At 38.0% G+C, this 25,638-nt stretch overlaps 1 protein-coding gene across 1 annotated transcript in view; it reads right to left on the reverse strand.

The window, feature by feature from the left end:
• The window catches only part of ARHGAP15 (Rho GTPase activating protein 15), a 320,980-nt gene that overhangs the window by 131,815 nt on the left and 163,527 nt on the right, over positions 1-25,638 (reverse strand). Inside the window, exons 8-9 of the mRNA XM_057372241.1 lie at positions 25,442-25,568; positions 3,005-3,127 (exon numbers count right to left, since the gene is read on the reverse strand). Coding sequence (XP_057228224.1) covers positions 3,005-3,127; positions 25,442-25,568 — 250 coding nt within the window. The remainder of the gene's footprint in view (positions 1-3,004; positions 3,128-25,441; positions 25,569-25,638) is intronic.

Below are 25,638 nucleotides of genomic sequence, written 5' to 3' on the forward strand. Positions count from 1 at the left end.
AACAAGGACAGATGATCTTCATTAGAGCTCTCGCTGGAGCATGAAGAGCCCCAGCCACCAGCCCACTGCAATGAATGGAGCCAACGTGCTGTTCCCATTCTGGCTTCTTTTACGCACAGGACTAGAAAGCAAATGGGACAATGATSACAAAAATAACTTTTTGTCATGTAAAGAGTCGGTGCATCTTCATTTTGAGATCAACATGTAACTAACATTTAACCATCAATCTTCTACATTCCCTGATCTGATTGTTATCATCCTTACTATTTCCATTTAACTCCCCACTTTACTTTCTACACGGATATCTGCTACGGGCTACACAAGCAAAGTTTGGGTAAGAGTTAAATGACAATCACATAATTTCTAGATTTCCTGATAACAGTGTTGGCAGAACAAAGTACCCCAGGAGATCAAACTGCTATTTAATTTTGAAGCCTGTATTCCCAAATTTGGTTAATGTGGAGAAATGTGCGGAGTCTTCTGGCCAAGTGTGCACGCATCAGCGACTCACAGAGCACAGGGCTGTGTTTAAGTGAACTTACCACCTTAAAATGTATTTACTCATGACTATAATTTACGTGTTAAATTTATTGGAGTTTTGGTTCCAATGTGACACACAATGTAAAAAATCAATATAGATTTGAGAGTTTTATAGTGCCCCTGGCAAATATGAATAGCACTTGATGAAAAGTGAAGGTTTTCACAGCACCTACAGTGCCACTGCATTGGAGTAATTAACACCACACGCTTCACAGATATTTATATCAATTCTTCACCAGCACACAGAACAGCTCTTTGTCAGGAATTTGGTACCAAGATGTCCTGCAAGGCTTTATACACACTTTTATTATGAGCCCCTATTTTAAGGGATTTACAATTCTGACAGAAGTATTTCCCTACGGGATAAAAGTTCGTAGGCATGTTCTCAGAGCTGGAGGAATTTTTTCTTGTAAAAATTGGTTAACATTTTTTTCCGTTAAGAAAAGAGCAAATAAATAGTTCTGAGGGGTTTCTGCAACCATTTAAGTCACCTTTAGAAAAATAAATAGATGCATCTTATAATACAAAATTTGGCAAGCTTTTCATTTGTAATCTGAGTGGTTGCATTTTGCGATTTAAAAATATTCTAATGTGAGCCTGAAAATTAACATTTAAAAGTGGTCTCTGCATAAGCACTGCAACTGCATTTTCATAACATTTTAACAGATTAAGGGATAAACTCTGCTGAAGACAATGAAGGAACCTTATCAAATGAGCATTTCACATAGACTTACCGTAGATGGGAATTAAGCCGTGCTAACGAATCCTGCCTCATTTGCATGGSCAAAACCTAATCCTAATGAAACTTCATGGTAGATAACTAACATGTTTTCTTCATGGCAACATCAGTTGGGTAATAAAACTGYGCTGGGTACTGATTCTGTGTTACTGTGTCATGAACCAAAGCATCTCTGTTTTCCATCGAAATGTATCCCAGGTAGAACCAACTTATATTTATGAATCAAGAGCTTTGTGCAACTGYAGCCAAACCCAAATTCATCTGGCTTTCCTAGAGAGATATATTAGAGGGTGGATTTGAGTTATGCTAATGAATCTGGATTTGTTAGCAGGGATCACATCTGATCCCTGTAACACCACAGGAGATTCATCAGCCACACTTTATTAAACTAAACCCCCCCAACCCTTAAATCCAGAAATTAAAAGACTCTAAATTACTCCTCTATTACTRTAATAACTGAAACAAACTAACATGATGCATTCGGATCCCACCCTGAACTCACAAAGTATTTCAAAAAGGCAAAACCCTCTGAAGTATTGAAATCAGCKACTACAAATGTGTAATGACAGATCCTGAAAGTTTCGTGTGCAAGTGTGCATGCCTCACACACAGACATTGATGCATAAAGACATTTTTTCAAAGTTTCTGTCGCAGCTGGAAGCAGAACCCCGTAACTGAGGCACAYGGTGGTTTCATACAATGAAGATTTCCTTACAGTAAACAACACTGCACTGAGCRTCTCTGCAYGTATCTAAAACATAAGAACTTAATTCATCAAATCTTCTTCTCTCCAGACATGGGCCCAGCTGGTGTTGAACTCTTGTAGCTGCTTTAGCCTGTGCTGGCTGGGGTCAATCTCTTGGCTCAGGACAGACAAGTTTAATACACTCCAGCAACACCCCTTGCCATTTTTGACACACCACTGGAAAACTCACACCCTAGAGATTGACAGGGGCTGCTGGCAAAATGCCTCTTTCTAGTCAATTTGCATGTGCAGTTGTGGGTTTCACACATAATAATTTGGGAGTGCGTAAATTTTTCAAGCATTATTCCAGACAATATTTAAAAACACAGMTTTACTTGGATGTTAGCGGTCAGAATGCTACTGCCTTCAAGTTAACTACCAGAGTCTCAGTGAAACACTTCTTGGATAAACTAACAAACACGTTTTATCAAAGAAACAATTTTTTAAGAGTATGTGAAAGTGATGGCTGACCAACTTAGCAAGAAATTGGAATAGGAAAAAAACCTCACAGATTCAAAGCGTTTCTAACTCGCTGACATGTATTTCAAATTGTTAAAAATGGATTTTACTGGTAACTTGGAAAAATAATGAGAGAAGACAGCAGAAAGTATTCCAACAAATTAGTCAGCACAGCATCTGAGGGTCCTATTTTGGGTTCTAAAATATAAAACTATATTGACAGACTTTGCTTTAAAAAAATAGAGTTGTGTAGCACCTCAATTTGCATTGTRCATGGTGTTAAATGGAGGGGCTTCTAACACTTGCACACCAAAGCAGAAAAACTGGAGCAGCACTCAGATATCAGAGACACTGGAACCATACAATGATTTTTTTTCTTTATAGGCCAGAACTGTAAGTGTTAGGAGATACAGCAACAAAATCATATTTAAGAGGTGCTTGTCCAAAGCACTGAGAGTCAAATATTCACTTGTGAATTTTTAACTTTTGCACCAAAAAGAAATATGGAAGACTGAACACACCTTTAATAAGTCCCTTTTCTTGCAACGTTTTCAAGGAAGGTCTTCGGGAGATGAACTTCTTTAATCTGCTTTTAACTCTGTTTCTGTCATTTGTGTCAGAGGCACTGTAGTTCAGCCTGAAAACTGAAGGAAATCAAAAGAGAAATGTTTAGTRGAACAGTATTTCTAAATTAACAGTTTTCTCAAATATCCTGAGAAAAGAGTGGCCATAACCACCCTGGAAATATCCCAGTCATGCGGTAGGTCAGCAGCAGGGCTGGTTGGACACTACAAACCATCTGACGAATACTTCTGTGAATAAACACGATGAGTTCACCCTGCCGGTTAAGCACAGAGCTCRGTTATTTATTGCCCATAAGTATTTGGATGGCGACCAGTTTGCTCGTGAAGTGCTCACGAATCCCACAAGTTTCACATGGGTGATTTTTCAGCTCGAGCTCCCCACTCCAAGTGTGCTACGCGCTATTAGCTGTGCACAACTTGTTATGAGAAAGGATGGATGGTCACACCACCGCTGAAGGACTGGCTTCTCTTGCCAAGATGGATTAAGAGTTATATATATATTTAATGCAGTTATAGAAAACATGGCCGTGTGCCACGAAATGTGTGCAAGATGCATTAATTTATGGGAAGAAAAGTATTCCCGTCCTAATGATTATATTTTATTATATTTAAGCGTTTACCAAGCTGAGGAACAATTTGAGCACAATTTATTCCTGCTCTGTGTCAAAAAGACATMGAATCCAGCTGCAGAAAATCCCCTGGAGGAAGTTTCAAAGGCATAAATTTAACTTTTTCTCTTCTGAGGTGGTTACAGGGCACCATGATGGCTATCAAAATAGGTGGTGCTGGTAGGGAGGAGAAGCTTAGAAACACAGAGACATTATGGGAGACCTTATCTAGGGTTTTCCCTGAACAAGCAAGTTTCTAAAGATTTTTAACAAATCACCTGAGACTCACCACCCTTGAACAACCCTTTTTCAATGTCCTGAGCTCTCTCACTGTGCCCACTGCTGAGCAGGCTAAAAGGGCAGCCAGAGCTGTGCAGCTTCCTTGGCAAAGACCTCCAGCTCARAGAGGGGATGGTTTCTGCTTTCTAAGGAAAGAACAGTTTTCCATGCTCTATTGGAGATCAAGCAATCAATTCACCAAAATACAATATTCTCCATAAGGTGAATTGGCAGGAGCCTGGTCCATTGTCCCTTTGACAGAATTTCTAAATAGATAATTTTGCTGCAGTTACAGAGATATTCCCTTCTCTCCCTGTCCAGACTGAACCACCCCTACAATGCAGCAATCTTCAAACAGATGCTCCAAGCAAAGAGAAAGAGCAAAATTAAAAGTATGATCACTATTATCACTTTTTTTTTTTAAATCAAGGAGTTCTGCATTAGTTATAAACAGAACCAGAACATTTAAAGGTGCACTATTATGAAACAATGGCAAGCTAAAAAAACTGGTTAGGCAACAGCAACAACCCTGGAATATTGTGGTTTACATTACAAATCTGATTTTAACAGCCAAGCTTATAAAATGGTTTACACTTTGCTGTTGTCAAGGGAGAAAAACTTGCCAAATTGTTCATTTTAAGTAAATAGAACATAGCCAATTAAGGAAAGCAATATTTAAACACATGCCTACGATGATCAGAGCATAGTTTGCTTCTGATTTCACTACTGATTTTAACAGAAGAGTGTTCCATTTTCCCACAGCACTAAAATGACCCCACACATACTTCCACAAACTAGTAATCACACAGGAMAAATAAAAGGACACTTTACTGGAAAATACATGGCCTGGTACAATAATCCATCACTTATGAAAACTCAAATTCACATTTTTTAATGGTAGCATTCCTGGAGTGATGTATCATAGAACATAAAGATTAGCATTCAATTGATGGTTGGTGCTTTTTTAACATTATAGCGGAGGACTTTTTGTTCAAWATTGAGCAATCCTTGGCAGGGACAAGCTAAAATTCCAAGTCACTTGGCTTGTGCTATATAAAGAACAACAAATGGATGTTTCTAATTCTGCATCTTAGTGGTACTTTGAAACRGTGAAGTGAATTGTATTTAGTTTGGGGTCTCTTTTGTTGCTCAGTGTCATTCTGTCCATATCAATTCATACTTAGGTTGGCTTTATCCTGACCTCTGAAGTTTCCCCAAGTGATGTAAATGATGCAGGATTGAAAATATCTTTTTAGACAATCATTTGCCTGACACTTTTCCCATTCTGTGCGACTCTGGAGTGTTTTTTGCCCACTTGAGCTGCACACTTCACTCTGAGTGTACACCAGATTAGTTAAGATGTTCCAGCTGAAGTGCACAGGGTCATCCTGTGAAGGGTAGGACAGCAGGGTGAACAACCCTCTCTTTAGAAAGAGAATTAACCCAGCTGGAAGTTTGATACCTGAAACAGCAATTATGGTGTTAAAACTACATCTAGAGGTAGGAATAATTATTGTCATGGATAACTTTGAATGTACCACGCTTTGCTGTATAGCACACAGTTCAAAACAACAGCGAAGCTAATGTTGATGAATTTCTCATTTTATTCTATTAAATTCATGTGAGTCACCAGAGRAAAACTCCAGGCCTCCCAGAAATTTAAGGGTTTAGAAAGGATGTTCCAAAATCAAGCTCAGCCAGAAATATCTGTGTTAGGATCTCACTTAGAAATATTCCTTCTCTTGGCAAAAAATTCTCCTCGCGACATGCCCACATTAAAATGACTTTGCTATTATATTTGGAAATACAAGGAAAACCAAATGTTACTTCTAAGAGAAAAAAAAAAAAAAGTTATACAATTCAAAAAACACAATAAACCTTTTTCTTAACACCTCTCTTTTTGAATTTCAGGTTCTGGATTTGGAGGATACAAGAAGTAATCTCCTTGAAAGAGAGCTGGCAAATGTCAAACAACATGAAAAATTGGAAGGCAGTTCCACACAGAAGTAAAAATGAAACTCTTAAAGACTTAAATATAAAATAATAATACATCTCTGCTAGTGCAAGTACGTGCAAGGACACCTCATCCACAAAATGTAACCTGAATATTGTCTGACTTCCATGTTTGGCTGGTAATAAATTGTACCCTTAGATCTAAAAAAGCATTTCTGATTACTTTTGATGCTTTATTATGTCTCCATTTATTCCACTGGTTTGGAAAGGTATGAAAGGATCAATGAAATTACGGCGAGATCGTTTCCTCAGTTCTCAAGATATATGAAATCAAAACAGCTAATCACAATAGGGGAGTCGCCTTCAGACTGGGCACAAAAATAAAATAGTATGAACACATCTTTAGGACTAAAAGGAAGAACATATCYTTGGCCCTTAATGTTGGATAGCACTGTAATAACATTAGCTGAATTGGGGGGATAACTATAGATTAAATGCTCTGAAAARAACAGATGTACTGAAAAAAACCCAGACCTGTCTCTTTTTGAACTATTAARTCCTCTGAATCCTTATGCAAATCTAGCCCTTATAATAACATATAAATAACAGAAGCATGGAAGGCAAGGATAAATGCAATACCTCCTAGTGACACAGTTCTACAGAAATAGTACCATCAATGAAAGTTTTGAGATGTAGAGATGAAGAATTATTTTTCAACATTCAGTGCCCAAAATTTTATCCATGATGCAATGAGAATAAATTTACTACAGAATAAKGAGTGGGCAACAAATTTCAAGCAGCACTTACAAAAGCCTTTCTCCAGGATTTTGGCATGGCCACCACTCACAGAAGCAGGCAAGCCTCTGATCTCTTCAGGGCCAGACTAAAAATGTTTTTGAGATTACTTCCTGTGAATTTAATCATGAACCTAGACAATGTATTTCTAGCAAAATATTTTTCCTGGGTGTTCTGAGCAAAGCCTGAATGATTCAGAGAGTAAAATTTTTTAATATGTCCTAAACTCCCTCTTTTATTGGCAAGATTTTGTAACTCCTTGTAACATGATCTCAAATTCCTTCCAGTGACTTTTATTTCACTCTTAATTTACTAAGCATTTGTACCTAATCTCAGGGGTTTACCTATGATTAATTCCTGCCAGGTACAGTGTTTCYGAACACTTCCAACGTGTTGAAAGCATTGGTTTTTGAAGAACTATCCATTAATGACTTTCTGAACTGTGACAATGGATATTGACAGTGCTTGTCAGACTAAAGCACTATTGATTGTCTCACATCATGTGTATTGCAAAACCAATTTCTTTCAAGTACCTCTTCCTAACTGAAATACATTATTACGATGMCTATCTTTTTATTATAACACCCGAAATTATTGTATGTAATTCATTTGGATTGAAAGAGCACAGTGAAGAGCAGCAGGGGGAATGGATAAGGTGTTAGGATATTCCAATATTTTTACATTCCCACCTTCTCTTCCATTAGCTTTGATCTCAAGGGAGAAACAATTTGGACTATGAATATTTTTTCTTAGCAGTCTTTAAGGACTTCAAAGTTTTGTGACGTTCTTAGAAGTTGTTGTATAGGGCTAACACCCATAAACTGAGTTCTGAGAATTATTTCCTAAGGAATACCAAAAATGACAAGCTTGACCAGTTAAAATACAGAATACACTGACCAAAATCCTACCTGAAACTTTCTTAAAATATATATGAACAGATCCATGTGCTTAATTCTCATCTCTGTTGTCTTAAAGTAGCATTTTTTTAATTACAGACTCGTAACCAGAATCCTCAGCAACACCTTRCAGGACTGAAACAAAGCTGAGATGGCAAAAGAGGAGGCAGGAGAAGGTTTCTATGACTTTGGAGAAAAAAAAAAATGCCAGTCTAACAGCAGTGCTATCACATATGTGCAAAAATATTAATTGGAARGAATTAATTAGTTAATTAATTAATTTCAAGTAATGGGAATGTTTAATTGCTGAGTGTCATATTTCTGAAGAAATGTGTATCAATATGCAGAGGTGTATGACTATGCCTATGCTCTAAAAGACACTGTAATTTCATATATATTGACTCATGATTTTAAGTTTTATTGGATACCACAGGAATCCGGAATTCAACATTTCTCCAGATTTTTTTGGCCTGAAGCAGATGTGAAACTATTGTTAATCCTTTAAGGAGAGAGCAGCATGCATCACTGCCTGTGAAAATAGACAGGTTTTCAACCAGCAGAGTTTTGAGAGTGACAAAACCAAGCCCTCCTTCCTTCTTTTTCTTTGTGATGCTCTGAGATGGAGTCAATGAAACCTGCTCACTAAAGATAAAGAATTCACCTCRCCATCTTTATTGAGCTAAAGACTTTTGCCAGTCATCCTATTTTATCCCTTAGTGAAATCCCTGGGCATGTCTCTGAATTATTCACATTATAATTTTTTTTTTTTTTTGGGGGTGTTTTTTTTTTTTTTTATCCCTTAGTGAAATCCCTGGGCATGTCTCTGAATTATTCACATTATAATTTTTTTTTTTTTTTNTGGTAAAAGAACAGAATGAGAGACAGGTACGCACTAGAAAATTATTGATGGGGGAAAAATTGGCCATTACCTCCAATCATTATTCTTACAAACTTCAAAATTACAGATTTTATAACGACAGAGAACAGACCCAAAATGTGCAGAATCAGAATGGGCATCACCTTCCAGAGGAGGCTCAGAAAATTTTGTTTGATTTGGCACCAAAGGACCTGAAGTCATTCAGGTTTATGGTGCAATAATAGATATTTGCCACAGCAARTATATCTGCATTTACAGATGTTTATGGAGTAAGCTCAGAAATAAACAATAGGAAAAAGAAAACAGTGATTATATAGCACAAATATTTTTTCTGTAATATGACAGCCTAACAACTTAAGTGCTCRGTAGTGTCATTACACTTTGTGAAATTTGCGTGCATTAGCAGTAAAGATTCAATAAAATGACTGTATAATTCATATTTTGCATCATGCTCTTATGCATATAAAATAAAAAAAAAATTGTCCCCCTCTAATAATAAATGGAAATAAATTAATAGTGTGTTAAACATCACTACACATTTACATTGTGAAATAAATGTCACTCCCCACACAGCTTTTCTTAGAGGTATTTGTACCATAAATGTTTAGAAATGTAARTAATATTTTTGAGTATATATTGGATTTATAAACAAAGATCACACCAGATATCTTTCTTTAATAAAGTAAATAAGGTTTTTTAGAAAAGGAAAATACCGCAGGACAAATCTGTCTGGATTTCAGTTGTGCATTTGATATGATGCCAAATAGGAAATKATTAGTTAAACTGGAGAAGATGTAGAGAACCAAAACAATAACTGTGAAGTGACTAAATAAGGTATTARAATCAGCTTTGTTGAAAGGAGAACTACTGTACTGCAGGAAAGCTACCAGTAGACATCCTGAAATATTCTTGGAACTGATCTTTGTGTTTTCACTAAAGTAGAAAGAAAAGTAGAAACATTCAAAAAATTACTTGTTGACTCAAGGCTGGAAACATCATCAGCTGAGACAAGAATTCAGGATATCAGGCAAAAACTCAGTGACTCTGAGACTGGAAACCGGAGTAACCAGATTAGAACTAGTACTACCCAAAGCATGGTTAGAGAAGKATCAGAATTATAGAATCACAGAGTCATTGAAGTTGGAAAAAAACCTCTAAGACCATCAATTCCAACCATTCCTCAGCACTTCCAAGCCCAYGAGTAACCCTCAAATGCCACATGTACACATTTTTTGTACATTCCCAGGGATGGTGACTCAATCACTGCCCTGGGCCGCCTGCTCCAGTGRATTTGATCAATAAATCCAAAAGATKTAATTTTAATTAATAAAATGTAATTCTCTCTTATGAGTGTATAACCTTGGATGCTCATATAAGAGGTAGGAATTCACGGCAGAAGAGGTGTGGGCAGCAGCAGTGAAAAGCACCAGGAGAAAGAGATTTTGCTGCTGAGATTTTGTAAAGAGACAGGGAGCTTGGCATGTTTGGCCAGCTAGAAAATGGCTGTGAGGAACTGTGATTGTTCTCTATGAATTTGCTGGTGGGGGTGGGAAAAGGAGCAGAGGAGGAGAAGAGGACAGCAGGGAGGGAGAAGAGCTGTTTTAACTGAAGAACAATGCTGGCATGAGAATAGATGAGTATAAACTGGCCATAATATAAAGTTCTAAACCACCCTTTTAAAGAAGTCGTGGTGGCAAATAAAACTAAAAGAATTTAAGATGCAGCTTAATAGATTTATGTACGAGGACACAGAACATGGTACCTTGTGACAGGAGGGACTGGACTAGATCACCAGGACTTGCCAAGCCTTTCTTTCCACAAATTTTTTGGGTATTGTCACAATATTAGAAACAGTGTTATACAAACTTAACTGGAATACAAAAACCACAATGCCAGAAATCAATGAATTCATTTTATTCATACAGTATGACCAGTTTATGTTCATCTAATGTAAAACATGTGGCACTTGGATGGAATCTGCTGCAGCACACAAAGTCAGGCTATTTAGACTCTAGGAAAAGAGAGCACAGTGTCCTTGGGAGGGGAGAAATGGGTCTCTCTGAACTGGTATCAGGGATTAGGACTCTTGACACAGCCTCTTTGCAAAAATATTCCCAGGAGAATACTCCATGGATGGTCTAACACACAGGAACTGAAGAGTGGCCCTTCCCTAACTGGGTGAATCTGGGTTTGCAGCCATACAGTCTTTCCCACTCGTAAAACGTGACAGTTACTGAGCAAAAGAACTACAATATCTGAGTTAATGACTTTTGAAGCTGATATATATAGTATAAAATATTATTTCAGCAGACTTCACAAAATAAAAATAGAAACCCCATGCAATTGGAGTTTGAGGAATACAGAGCAAGGTATTGATGACTATTTCCAGATCAAGTTGAACGAGTAATTTACAATAAATAATACATTTGGGGGCTTTCAGAATATGGAGTTTGTTTGCTTTCTTCTGCTGTGGAATATATGTAAACAACTTTCAAGTCTTTAAACTTGCCTCCTAAATAAATCTGAAAAAAAAATTCTTTTCAACCTTTTGCAAACATTATGAACAGGCATCCCTTACACTACATAGCTCAGGCAAAAGGACAGGAAAGTGATATGGTTCCTTCTTTTACCAGGAGCAGATTTACCCCAAAAGAAAACCCTTCCTGGGGGCTGAGTGCTAGCAGCCATGTGGAATTTTTACCTCAAAAACCTACATATAATCCTGCCTTATGCTTTTGGCAACAAACTAATTATCTGTAGGAAAAAAGGGAGACTTGGCATTGCTGTATTTATATCAGCCTTGTTAAGAATTACACAAATGTTTCAATGTACACATATATTGAAATTTAGACATGTGCTTGGACACCTCGTTGAGCCTCTTACTCAGATCCAATCTTTTGGGACCCTTCCAGAAAGAATATCATACCAAAGAATTGTCTTTTTCTTGAAATTTTCATCAATTATATTTTGTACTTCTAAATTTTAGAAAAGAATTATTTTAATATTTAATTATATTTCCATTGCACTCAGTCTCCAATTATACTCAGAACCCTATTTTTTTGACCCACAGTGAACTTCCAGTGTTTCTTATACAATAAAGGACAGAATTAATTCATACTGCTTAAGTTATGAAACCAACATGTTAAAACTGTTTATTTCCTATGAGAAACAGTAGGGACATGCAGCTCTATATTTGCTGTTTTAAACCACAAGTTCCAGCACATTTTTCTCTGTTAAACAGCAACTTTAGTACTTTCCACTGAATGTGGATGCAGTAGTTTATGAAGGAGAAAGACACACCATTATCTTTAAAGTAATCAAAAAATATCTAGCCAGAGATCTGAAATCCATTTGCTGTACTCTGTTTATATGTYGACTATACCTTATCAAATTATCTCCACCTCAATTATATCATTAGAGTAAGAATAACAACAAAAGATCACCCATGAGCTCATTTTTAAAAGGAGCACGTCCTCAAATTTCAGAATTCTTTTTACTTCTTACCTCAAGTAAGRAGTGAAAATTCTGGTAAGAATCTCCAACATCTACATTCACATAAACCTTAGGCAGTCATCTTTATGCCATCAACTAAATTTTGTTTTTATAAAAAAGTTATTTCCATTTCCTAAAACAAGTGATCTTGAAACTGTTGAGCATTTTCAGCTCTTTGCTCAGGAAGTGTCCACTGTGAGGACACTGGAAAGGCTTCCCTAAAGGTGATTTAGGATCTGCTGAAAACAACCCCAAAAAGCAGACCAAGACAGGCTACAGCTTTTTGTGAGCCTACCCTATAGAGGCTGTGAGTGGAGAAGGTGCCTTGTGAGATGTGCTGTGGGTCATCCTCCTTTTGGATTGAGACAGGGGAATTACAGGAGGAAAAGGAAAACCCAGRAAGGAGYTGCTGGTTGATTTAGCCTTGTATTCTGTGTCTGGGACCCCAAATGTGCCTGGCCCTCAGAGGGGGACACCTCCAGAGATGCTGACGGGCATGTGGAGACATTTAGTACTTTATCTGGTCTCCAGAACRGCTGCACTGGAACAAGCTGCTTGAGCAGGCAAATAATTACTAATTACCAGGACATTTTCCTGAAATAAAATCAGGCCAGTCATCTCCACAACTCTAAGACATTTCAGTCAGCTACATGTGGGGTTTGCATGGGTGCACTGACTCTCTGTCCAGCCATGGTCAAGATTCAGACAAAATGTTAAGAAGAGCCAATAGAAGACTGTTTTAGGTTTAAAATTAATGTTCCAGCTGACAAATTGCACAGGGGCTTAACCTACTTCAGAACATATTTAATAGCATAATTTAGTCTCGAAAAAGAAAAGCAAAATAACTAATGATGGACAAATTTAGGGGTCGAATCTAGTTCAGATAAACATTCAAAAGTTCAGATGTTTAACCAAACCTTATCTTGTCCATGAAAAGCCTCAAACTGAAGGGCTCTATCAAATGTAAGCAAAGCACAGGAGATTGTGGAAACTTTTCCTCACAGAAGGGAAAYTATTATCAGAACCCTGCACCTTATTGCAGCACTCACGTGTAAAGCAGTTAAGCATCAAAGCAAAAGCAAAACATTTCAGAAAACTGCTTCATGGTAGTAGTAATATTTGGATGAAATCCAATACAGAGAAAAGAAAATAATATTAAGAGGAAAGATAATAGAAATGCAATTAGACTATCAACCAATAAAACTTGATAGTTGAAACCTTCCAAGCTTAGAGAGAAAAAGGAAACTGGAGATCAGAGGACTCTGCCGTTTGAAGTTTTGCTGTCTAGATCTTGGGACCATTATCCAGCTGAGTATTTTAAAGACWTTATGAATATTCTGTCACAGAATTAGAAAGTTTTATTACTGTGAATGACCTGCAACTTGAGCAGGGACAGCTACAACTGAATTCCAAATAAACAGTTGTTTGGAAAAGGTAAATTCTGTTAACTTAGTTCTCTGGTTACAACTCACCAGATAAAAAATGTGTTTTCAAAGAAAATTCTCCTTGTGTGTTATTGAAAACAGAAAGTATAATTCTAATGGAACCTCTCCATATTTGCCAAATAAAAATGATTTTTTAAAAAACTCTATTAGGAAAGATGAGACTGCTGCTCTGGCTTGCCTGGCACTGTTTCTCATTCATCAGGCAGTGTCTGCTACAGTACCCCCCCCCCCAAAAAAAACAAATTCACACAAATGATGCAGCAAGCCAGTGGTGTTTCAGAATCCTTTCATTTTCTTTCCCTTTCCCCATGTCATGTTTCAATCATCTCTTCTGAAACTTGTCCCTGACCTTCACTTCTGCCTCCATCCCTCAAGCTGCTTGGGAAGTAAACAGAAAAAAAATGCTTTTCTCATAACTGAACCCCAAATTCAAACCATCAAATGCCAAAACAAAAGATATTTTAAGCCAGACTTAAAATTCCAGTTCAGAAATTACCAATATGTAGCTTGCATTAAGAGCAAAGCTGCCATAATAAATAAAATGTTCCACTGCTTGTAATTGTCCCTTAATATCAGTTCTACCCTTGATCTATCATAGCGAATGATCTCCAGATAACACTGTGTAACAATTTAGGTGTTACAGTGTTTTCATTATTTATTCATTAATTTTCAGTGCTATATTTTGATTTTCATTCAAACACATCAACTGCAATACTTTCATAGGAAGAGAGGAAGGTAGGAGCATTATAACACCTCAAAATAATCATATTTAATTTTACCTGGAAAGGAAAGAGACTATTATATGTGTTTTCACACAAATATATATATATACAGAGAATATTTTTGCAGGAACTTCTGAACTTCTTGGAAACCACAGAATGAGACAAAGTTTGCTTTATGTGAATGAATCTATAGCTCAGATAGCAGACAGTTTAAGAGTGAATTTGAGATCACCTGCACTGATTAATTTTTAGTCACTTTTCTGGTCCTTCCAGCTATCGCTTCGCAAGAGAAAACCTGTGTGCTGCTCAGGAGCCAGCAGACTCCAGAGAAAAACAGAGAAAAGGCCTTTCCTGAACAGGTGCCAGCCAGTCTGTCCTAGAAAGAAAGAGCACGAAATGATGAGCTCAAACCATGAGTTCCTACGCCTTGAATGAAACCTTCCATTGTAGATACCCACCAAGATAAAGTCTGTCTTGCCCTGATTTATGTTTGTGTCCCAAAGTCTGCTCAATGGCAAAAGATTCAACGTGCCCTGGTGCCCTCCTGCTCTACCCTGCCCACATCTGACCCCCTTCCCTGGGGCTCAGGGTCCTTGGAATGAACAACAACCTTCTTCAGCAAAAGGGACTACAAAATGCACTATCACGATGTGATCGCAAAATATATTAACTGCAAAGCTTTCTCTAGCAGGGCTTCATACCTGCACTCTTTTAAAATTATTTCTGTGTTCTGTACAAAGTGTCTTCATGAATTTGGGGATAATTCCATGATAATCCTTTTTTGTCTCCAAAGGGCTTTTTTTTTTTTAAAATGTATTAGCACTGGGGTATTTTAAACTGTTTTCATTTCATTTATTTTAAACGTGCTGTTTGAAAAGAGTTGCTCAGTTTTATAAGAATGTTACTTATTTGTTTAGCTTGAACACCTTAAAAATTAATTACAAAAATTGTTATCACACGTAGGAACACATTTTATATGCTATGAAAAGGCTTTAGGCAGGTTTGCTCTTTGGTTTTCACAACAAATGCATTGGATGCAAGAGATTAAAGGACAGCAGAATCTCTGGGTCCTGGCTGTTTACTTTTTATGTCTAAAGAAGTGGCAATGAAAGATACAAATACAATTCCTAGACTGTATCAGGTGAGCCATTTCCATATGGGAGACTGAATTCTGCTTTTTAAGGTTGTGGGARGACCTAACCTTGAATATCCATGTGCAAGAAAAATTGACTGAAAGGGAARGAGATTCAGAAAAAGGTTATTTGAGATGATCACAAAAACAAACAAAAAAAAAAGCTGCAGTCTATCATAGGAAAGACACCACAGTCTTGGCTGGCTTATTTTACCAACCCAAGCTGGGCGTGATACACCTGAGGCAAGAGAGAACTGAAAATGAAGAGCAGGCTAAATGCTGCCACAAGAACACAATTGCACCAYAAGTCCATTTAGGCTGAAAATTAGAGTGCTTTCAGCTTAAAACTGAAGTTTTGGAACATTTTTCCAGCCTGAGCTGAGGGGCAAAAGCATTACTACCGAATTTCATTAATTATGAAAGGAATCAAATGAGGTAGTTGTTTTCAAGAACTGGGGAATTGATTCAATGCTACAAAAAGTCTGTCTGAGGCAGATAATGCTGTGTTACACTTTTCAATAACAGCAACGCAAGTGAATTCCTCTTGGGTGAATCCTGGGCGCACTTAAGACAATGGCCAATGGAATTAATTAAATGGAGCCAAATATCCTCGGCGGTGAGGGGAGCTGCTCATATGTCATAGCTCTCTCTTCAGCATCAATATTTAAAGCCAGCTAGTTGGAACCTTTTACTTAATTGAGAAACAATACAGCATTTAACCCTTCAGTGATGTTCCACCCTTTGGCTTTCAGAAACAGGATCTGTTTACCCGACTCGTCGGCAGGCAGATGGTGGAGCCAAGAGGAGATCCTACAAARCACATTCCTTTTTAATTCCATTAATGTGCCCTGTCCAGGATATAGTACCATTAAGCTGGTCTTTGAATACTTGCAATTGGATGGCACAATTTAAATTAAATTCATCCTCCTACCTAGAAGATCCAAATATATAAGTGATTTTACCRCAGGGAGAAAGGTGAGTCTGGGTAGTAGGTATTCCTGTCTAGAACCTGACGTACAGTCTCTCAAACCAGGCTTAATTTAGACTTTTATAACCTAAAAACCTCCTTATTTCTATCACATTTCTCCMAAAATACCATGAGGACTGCATCTAGACTAGCTAGAAATAATAGTGAAACCTCAGGRTACAGTGTAGTGTGAGAATATTTTTTTTCTGGCTACAACCTTCCAACAGGGATACTTATTTCAATAAACACCATGAAAGGTTCAAAATTATGGTCACAGGAGTGACGGAAAACTGGACTGGCTCTTCCTGAATAACGAAGTTCAGCAAGTCCTGCTCACTTGCTCTAGTCCTGACCTCTCTCCAAAGAGAGCAGCCTAAAATATTCCCTGTTGCAGTGAGAACGCCTCCATCTATTTAGGTGTTATCTGTTGTCAGCCTTTATTCCTTCCCTGTGGAGGCAAAGGATGGAGATGCAAAAAAATGGAGAAATTCTGACGCATGGTGATGGAAGGTCGAGCAGAGGTAACTGCATTGGGTGTTGCTTTAAACTCTAAAAATCATGGCATTTTGTACAATCTCCATCAAATCTTGGTTTTGTCACTTCATGTAAACAAAGATCTACTCATCATGGAATTAAGAGACTCCACCAAAGCAGTGCAAGATATGTGGGGTAGTTGGGCTTGGAAGTGGCAGAGTCAGAGATTCCTCATTGCAGGAGTCTACCTCCCTTTAATGCATGGAAAAAAGCCCAGCTGCTTGGCTTCAATAATGCCTAAAATCTCATTATTTCTTTGTGACTGTTGTTTCTGAAGCAAGTGCACATTAGAAACAAAAACTGCACGTTTTTCCAAAATGCAGTTTTCTTAAGGGCTGCATCAGTATTAGTAGTTCAGTAGGAAAAGATTTAAAGCAATCATGATATCAGTCTCTACTTGCCTCCATATCAAATCCATCTAGAGTGCACATGTAGGAGTTTATTTTGTTAAGAAAAATACATGGTGTCTCTCTCTTCTTTGGAACAAAGAAGAAATATGGATTTGTAACCTTTTCCCCCTTTTTTTTTTCTTTAAACTTAAGTCCTTCAATAGTGTTTTGAACAAACCTAAAGAGATTTTAAGACAGACATTTTGTATTATAACATTCCCCTGGGTCGTATGTATGATCGTCTTTACTAAAGCTCCTTTCAGTCCCAGTTGAATAAATATGCATTTTATTTCACTAATCTTGAAACAACAGGAATAAAGTTTACCCAGGTCTTTTATACCTCAGAGAACAAAACAAATACTACAAATCTTTAGAGAGAAAGGATATACAAAAGGGCTTGAGGTGAATGTTTCAAAGCAAATACTCTTTAAACGATGTGCAAATTATTTCAGCACTTGAACATGATTTATGAAAGGGGATTAGTCCACTGAAACAAGAACCGAGTTTAAACTGTTGGGTTTCAAAGTCAAGGATGAGAAGTGTTAGCTGGAAAAGGCAGAAGAAACTGGATAGTAATCTATAGTGAGGATTTCTGATTGATTTTCTTTAACTAACTCAATCCTACATTAGCTATCACTGTCATTCATACTTAACTGTGGTGGGCAGCATAAAATACCTTCTTTTATGATATAATTCCCCATAAAAATGAAGTATGCAATGGTGATAATTAAGTAATAATGAGGTAATTAATAACTCAGTGACTAGCTCTCTATTTACTAGTATGCCCCATAAATGAGCACTAGGAGTGTGAAACAATTAAAGATTAKCCAAGCTCAAACAGATAACTTTTCCAGAGAGTTGTGTGTCAGTGAGCAGACCAATGAGTCACAGGTCACATCTATAATAATACATTATATTATATTGTAATATTCCCACATACTCTTCACGTAATGGGTTAGAGCTACTCTTAAGTACTATAAAAATGATCACTTTTATGTAATTGTAAAGATTAATAAGTGAGCTAACTTCTCATGGTTCTATAATGACCCTGCTGTTCTAGTAGGTAAAGGAAAATTTAATGATCCTGCTCAGATATGATTAATATCTAACTTTTTCCTGGCTAAAAATCTGGACTTGGTTCAATAAAAATGAATTAAATGAACATGCATGGGTTTCCCTGCCAAATGTTTATATGGAAGTTGGATATGCCCAATTTAAAAATATGCTTTTTCAACCCAAATAGTAAACTYTGGAAGGATTTTGGAGAGTGAAGTAGAAATAAAACAAAGAATTAAGGAAACATTATATTATAATTGATGGAAACAGGATATTCAAATTCAGGAAAAAATGTAAATTTTTTCAGGACTAGTCACAGCCTTTTCATTGCAACATAATCTTCTATTATCAGCAGAAGTGACACAATTTGTTTCTCAATTTGGCATGTTTTGTTTCCAAAATGCCAATATCATTACTTCTTTGCTGAATCAGTATTTTCCTAAGCTTTAAAAAGAGAGCATACCTATACTTGATGTTGCAGGGAAACATGAGAGCACAAATATGTGAAAATATAAGTTTAGTCCCTGCAGTTCAAATGAGTGATTCCACTCTTCAAACCCAGCATGTTGCATTTTCTTTTCCTGCTTTTTTAAAATCCCTGAAGCCAACTGCATTCCTGTTGATGCAATAAAAATAAATGCCACGAACGTAGAAGATGCAGAGTGACAAAATTAACATTGCAGTAGGAAACTGCATATTTGCAGCTAGTTTTCATTTTGCTTTCTGTTTTAATTGTTGCCATTGGTAATGCTRTGCTAATACACATTTCTGCTTTATGTTTCTTGGCTTTATTAAAAGTAATAAAACTGACCTATACGTAATGTTAACATTGTAATAAAATAATAGTCCCTAAATAGCATCATTTGGCTTTGAACTTCACATCTAACTGAAATAAATGGGCCGGGAAGGGGGAAAGAATTCAGACCTCATCAGAGCAAACAAAGAAATGGAGTGATTGCCCACTTCTGTGGCTCTAATCAGAGTCATGAAATTTGGAAAAGACCTCTCAGATGATCGAGTCCAACTGTCAACCCAGCACCACCATCACWTTCACYGCTAACCCACGTCCTCAAGGCCCACATCCACAATTTTTGGATCACTTTTTTGATCACTTTTTGATGGTGACTCTAGCAGTGTCCTGCGCATCCTGTTATTGAGCCCTCTTTGCAAATGGATGACGCTGAGATACGACAGAACCCAACCCCTGACAAGTTTGGCTGAGCCACTGAAGCCTCTCTCTATATCCCAAGATCCACCTCCCAACCTTCCATCCTCTTCATGTGCTAGAGAGGAAGAYAGAAAACATCCACAGGCTCTGGTCTCAGCACTGTAATTACAGTGCCTTTTCCTAGGACCTCTAAGCCAAGCTTTCAACAAATAAGTCCCTGTGTTCTTTTTTCTTTTTTCCTTCTGTTCTTACGCTGCACATCCATGTATTTGTGCCCTGGTGCCCATCCTCTCCTTCCTCAGAGAAAAAACAACCTCAGGCAGGAGCTCTCTGCCACAAAAATATCCAGCCCTGTGCAGGGACCAACTTGAAACCCTCAAACAAGACCTTGGAAAAAGCTTTATCCAGGGAAGGACCAAGCACCATGCAGAGCCAGGAAGGATTCGAGCGCCACCAAATTCTCCATTTCTTCCACCATGTCCATTAAATGACCAAAATGGATTTCTGCNGCTGGGAGTGGAAGCGGCTCAAGGCCAAGACCCCCAAGAACGGGCCCCCCCCGTGCCCCCGGCTGGGCCACAGCTTCTCCCTGGTGGGCAACAAGTGCTACCTGTTCGGGGGGCTGGCCAACGACAGCGAGGACCCCAAAAACAACATCCCCCGGTATGGAAACCCCAAAAATACCCCAAAATCCTAAAAAAAACCTAAAAACGCCCTGAAAAACCCTGGGGATCAGGGTACAGGGACACCCCACAGCTCTGTGGGCTGGCCAACGACAGCGAGGACCCCAAAAACAACATCCCCCGGTATGGAAACCCCAAAAATACCCCGAAATCGTAAAAAATACCCTAAAAAAACCCACTGAAAAACCCTGGGGATCAGGGTACAGGGACACCCCACAGTGCTGGGGGCTGGGCAACGACACCGAGGACCCCAAAAACAGCATCCCCTGGTATGGAAACCCCAAAAACCCCAGAAAATACCCCAAAATCCTAAAAAAAACCCAAAAAAACCCCAAAAAAACCACTGAAAAACCCCAGGGATCAGGGTACAGGGACACCCCGCAGCGCTGGGGGCTGGGCAACGACAGCGAGGACCCCAAAAACAACATCCTGCGGTATGGAAACCCCAAAAATACCCCAAAATCCTAAAAAAAACCCTAAACAAACCCTAAAAAAACCCTGAAAAACCCCAAAAAAACCACTGAAAAACCCCAGGGATCTGGGTATAGGGACACCCCACAGCTCTGTGGGCTGGCCAACGACAGCGAGGACCCCAAAAACAACATCCCCCGGTATGGAAACCCCAAAAACCCCAGAAAATACCCCAAAATCCTAAAAAAGCCTTAAAAACGCTTTAAAAAACTCAAAAAAATCCCCAGAAAATTCCCCAAAATCCCCCAAAATTACAAAATACACTGAACACTTCTAGGGCCCTTTTAGGTGTATTTTAGAGGATTTGAAGATTGTTTATGTGATGGAGAAACTTTACACCCCAAACACTTTTTTTGGGTTTTTTAGGTTTTTAAAGAGTTTTTTGGATGTTTTTTAATGGATTTTTATGGATTTTTTTGCGGTTTCTTTGTTTGTTTGGGGTTTTTTTTGTTGTTGTTGTTGTTGTTTTTTGTTTTTTGTTTTCTTTTTTAATGGAAGATGCTAGGAGGAATATTCCCAGCCACTTCCATGAGGCCGTTCCCTAGGGAAGAGTGCAAAGGCCTTGGCATCCCAAGAGYAAAGAAAGCATCACCTTTTGGGACTAAAAGACCCATCACTCCCCTTTGAAAGTCCAAGAGGAATTTAGGTAAGGAAAATATCATTATTTGAGTTGGCTGGTGGCCAGGGTGCCAGGGCTAAGACCCTGATCMTTACAGAGAGTGGAAAGGAATCCCAAGCTCGCTGTTTAATATGCATGACATGTCAGCTTTGCTGTCAACTTTTCCTTCCACCCCCTGCTTTTGTCCGCTTTTTTCCACCTGTTGCAACTTGTCCTTATCCAGGCTGAAAGCTGGAATTGWCTTACTTTGGTGTCACATTGTGTCTGGCACAATGACGCCTGGGGTCCCCGACTACTTTTATTGAGACACTAAAATGACCATGAATAGCAGTAATGCTGCACAACTCACTAAGATATTCCTTTTCACACATATACTTAGGTATTTTTTAAAGTCTGAATTGCTGGAATTGTGGCACCTCCAGCTAGAATTCAAACATGGAGGAGATTTTCCAGGCTGCATGACTAACCACTGGCTTTTAAGTAAAGTGTTCTTGAAGATAAGGAAAAAAATATGCGAGTAGAAACAATAAAAATAATGCAATTCAATCTTATCAATTCAGGCAGTTCCAGCTTTTATGTGGCAAACAAGGAGATCAAATTGCATTTATCTAATATCACAGATTTTTTTAAATGTCTAAAATATTTCATTATTTTGCTTTGGCAACCTAAAGCTGAGGAACAGATTACTGTTCCCACTACATAAGGAAATAACTGACAACAATTAGTATTTATTCTTGTTGCTTTTGTAATAAAAATAGAATTCCATCACTTTCAAGGAAACCTAAAATATTAATAAGAATGTGATGAACTGAGTAAATGTGACGCCATGAGGAAATGATGGAGAACAGGTTGGAAATATAGTGCTTTGGGAATGGATTGCATTATCAAGCCTGTGATTGTGCATTTTGACAAGAGCCGCCCTCAGATTGATACGGTAGCCAAAGGGCACTCTTCTGCTGCCGAGCTGTTTGTTTCCATCCACGAGAGGGGGAGCAGAAGGGGAATTGATCCCCTCCGACAATCAATAGCGGCTCCAGCCCTGGCGCTTCCACAAGAGGTCGCTCCCAAGTGACAGAATTCCCAGTGATGGCACCAATGGCCCAGATGACACAAACCATGAGTGCATGGAAGGAAAGGAAAGGCTGAGCTTAGCCAAGAGCACCGACTTAGTTTCCCTGCCCATAACACAGCTKTCCTGACAGCTCCTGTGGTCAACACACACACTAAGGCCCCTTGGATTTTGGAGAGAAGAATGATTTCTGGGAACCTTGTGGTGCACAAACCCTTCCCTGACATCCCAGATTCTTTCCCTACTTCCCATCCATCACAACAGCATCCCTATTTGCAGAGTAACTCAGGTGCCAGGTTTCATGGGATACAAAATTACTAAGGCAGACCGCCTACCAGCCAACCCAAACGTAATTGGTATAATTGGTAAACGAATTAGGAAGGTTTTCCAGCAACCTTAGGAGAAAATAAAAAACAAAAAAAAAAAAACCCACCTATGACCTGAATCATAACTAAATTACTTGGAAATTACAAAGTCTCACACTAATTTTTAAAATCATCTGTTTAGAACAACAGTTCTTTGCATTAAAAGGAAAGGTTTTGCAGTTCTCTTGCACGAAATGTGCCCTTCTTCTAACTGAGGGTGCTGCTGGTGTGAAAAACATCTTTCTGACCAACATCAGCAGCAGAAATTAAATCAGTGAAATAGTTGGCATCATAAAACACAGAGTCATCTCTTCCCATGTATTTGAGAACAAGATCACAGTTTTACATATTTGGGTAATGTTCCCCAAGGCCATCCTTGGTTTCTTCTTAGCTCAAGAAAACTTCAATTAGAACAAGAGTTGAAACCAAACTGGATGAGAAGCCACTGAAAAGCTGCGTGACCAAGAGAACGGCCACTCTCTRAACTTTGGAAATTGAGACTGGCAGTTTGAGCCCAATTTTCAATGAAATCAGTGTCTACAGCTCAAAAAACATAACAGAGAATTATCATTTGTCCTTGTAGTGCTAGCAGAAGCAATTAGGATTAGACATAAAAACCAAATTCCTGCTACTAAGTCTCTAGGGGCAGTCTCCCCAGTTTTAAATTAAAGAGTAAATTACTGAAATGCTTTGGTTAGAATATACCTGTCCTTTACATACTTGTACTGCTAAACAGAGAAAAAGCAATGATCCAGCAGTGGCAGGTCTAAAACTGGATATTTTTTGCAACCCCTAAAATGTAGGTAAGGTAAATACAAATGAATCTGGGCTGTCTGAATATTTCATTAAAGGTTATTGGAATGGGAGGGAGTGGGCTGCTAACACATCAGTTGCTCATCTTCTGTGCTAAACTGGAGGAGATCTAAGGCATCATTAAAAAATCTCCTTTGTTTGGATTTGGCACTGGCAATAGTCAATAACGTAAAAGCACTATAAAATTATAAAATCGTTAAACTTTGCAAGAACTTTATAAACACACTTGCAGATATTGCACATATCTTTGTGCTCTGCAGTCAAACTGGACAATGAAACGACCACCTGTTAACTGCTAACAATGTGTCATTACCAGTTCTCATGCCTTTTTAAAGCAATTTTGGCTCTAGCTGCCGATAATTCTGGCTACGATACTTGTGTGAACATTAAGGGCACAGAAAGCCAAAGGCAGAAAACTGACAATACAGTTTGTGCTCAGACTACTAATAAGTAAGTGAATAATATGATTTTTCTAATTCCACATAATTGCTTGATCTCAAGGGGCCAAAAAAAAAAAGTTCTGAATACATATTTTAGAAGCAATCCAATCTACGGTATTTAAATGCAAGCTTCGATTCAGTGAGATTTCACAGCAGATATTTTCACATTTTTTTAATAGTTTAAATAGCCTTTAACAAAACGGAGGTTATTCAGGATTCTCTAAGGTTTGAAAAGAAACATAGACTAAGTCTCTGTCACTGCTCATAGTCACTTTTTCTGTTTTGTCTGACAAATTATCATTTAAAGATATGTGAGAAGTCTAAATAAATAAATAAAAATTCCCTGAGTGCTSAGACAGTTTATGGGCATTTTGCTATTAGCTACAATAAGAGCAGAATCAGACCCTCCGAACTCACTGTGTTCTCAGTCTTATTTTTCTTCCTCTGAGAAATGCAACGTAACACCCAGTGCAAAGATATTGGGACAATTTTTCACAAGCCACGTTCAAGCTACTTTATATTTTATAACACAAAGGAAAAAAAAAAGCAAAACCCTTTAAAAAAAGAAAGAGAAACAAGTCTTCCAAGATAATAAGAAAACAAAACCAAAAATCCTGTGGTCTGAAAAAATAGAGTATTTAATGAGTCTCTATTTGTGTGTACGGGCACGCATGTGTGCATATATTTATGATTGTGTGGATAATTATCATTAAAAAAAGCAATGTTGGGTCTTTTTAATGCAGCCCTTTTCTGAACATCTCAGGCTTTGATCCTGCACTGAAATGTGTGCAGGCAAATTCCTACACAGCCCTTTGGTACCTAAAGGTGTCTCGAACCAGTCTGCCAGTGTGGAGCTGTCACAGCACTGACATCGGATCAGGATGTGAATCTCCCACCAAACAAAGAAGGAAAACAAAAATTCGAGGGAGAGGGTGAAGCTAAAAAAAAAAAAAAATGTTTGAGTGAGGGATTCAGGGTCAGCACCAGCTCCTGTGGCTGCTGCCCACGATTTCACGARCATCTCGGCACAAACTGGAAAAGGAAAGTCTTTTCATTGGAGCAAAGCACAGCCCTGCTAGTTTTAGATCACTTTCTTTTCTAATCACACTGACAAAAATCATCSCTGAACCCTGGAATTTATCTTCTATAAAATTATAGATACATCACTGATYGTTGGCTGCAGAAGATATGTCAATTCTTTCTGCAATTCAGTGTATAAATACACAACAGACAAAATTACTCTGGCAATTTGAGGTATTTTACTAAAATGGAAACAAAGCAACTGCAACACACCATTAATGTAGGGCTCATGTTGCTTTTTTTTAAAAATAAATGGCTTAAATAAATGTCTTTGCTCCTAAACAAATTTATTTTGCTTAGGAGAGAGTGTCACCCTTTAAAAGTGTGGAGCTAGTAACTGTCCTTACTTAAATGCAAGTTATGTATATCAGTGCAGAACATATTCAGCTTTAAAATTCTCAGTGATCTTCCTTACTTTCTGTATGTAATAAAAATTATCTTGCCCTGTAATGGCATAGTTATTTTAAAAGGAAAGGAGAAAAAAAAAAGGAAAGAAAAATGAGGAAAGAAAAAAGCCTTACTTAAAGATTTTCTGTGTTCAGGCTTTGGCTCTTTGGATTCAGTGTCTAAGTTATTCAGTAATTCGATGCTGGAGGATCTTCTGAGCTTGAACTCCAAATTTCTCGATGCTATTCTCTGTTCTTTTGGCTGGGAAAAGAATATATATATATGTATATACATGGGTGTATGCTTTTAATAAAATTATTATTTGTAAGAA

This window comes from Malurus melanocephalus, unplaced genomic scaffold (assembly GCF_030028575.1).
Source record: "Malurus melanocephalus ecotype Western Australia unplaced genomic scaffold, MMel_1.1 scaffold_167, whole genome shotgun sequence".
Lineage (NCBI taxonomy): Eukaryota > Metazoa > Chordata > Aves > Passeriformes > Maluridae > Malurus > Malurus melanocephalus.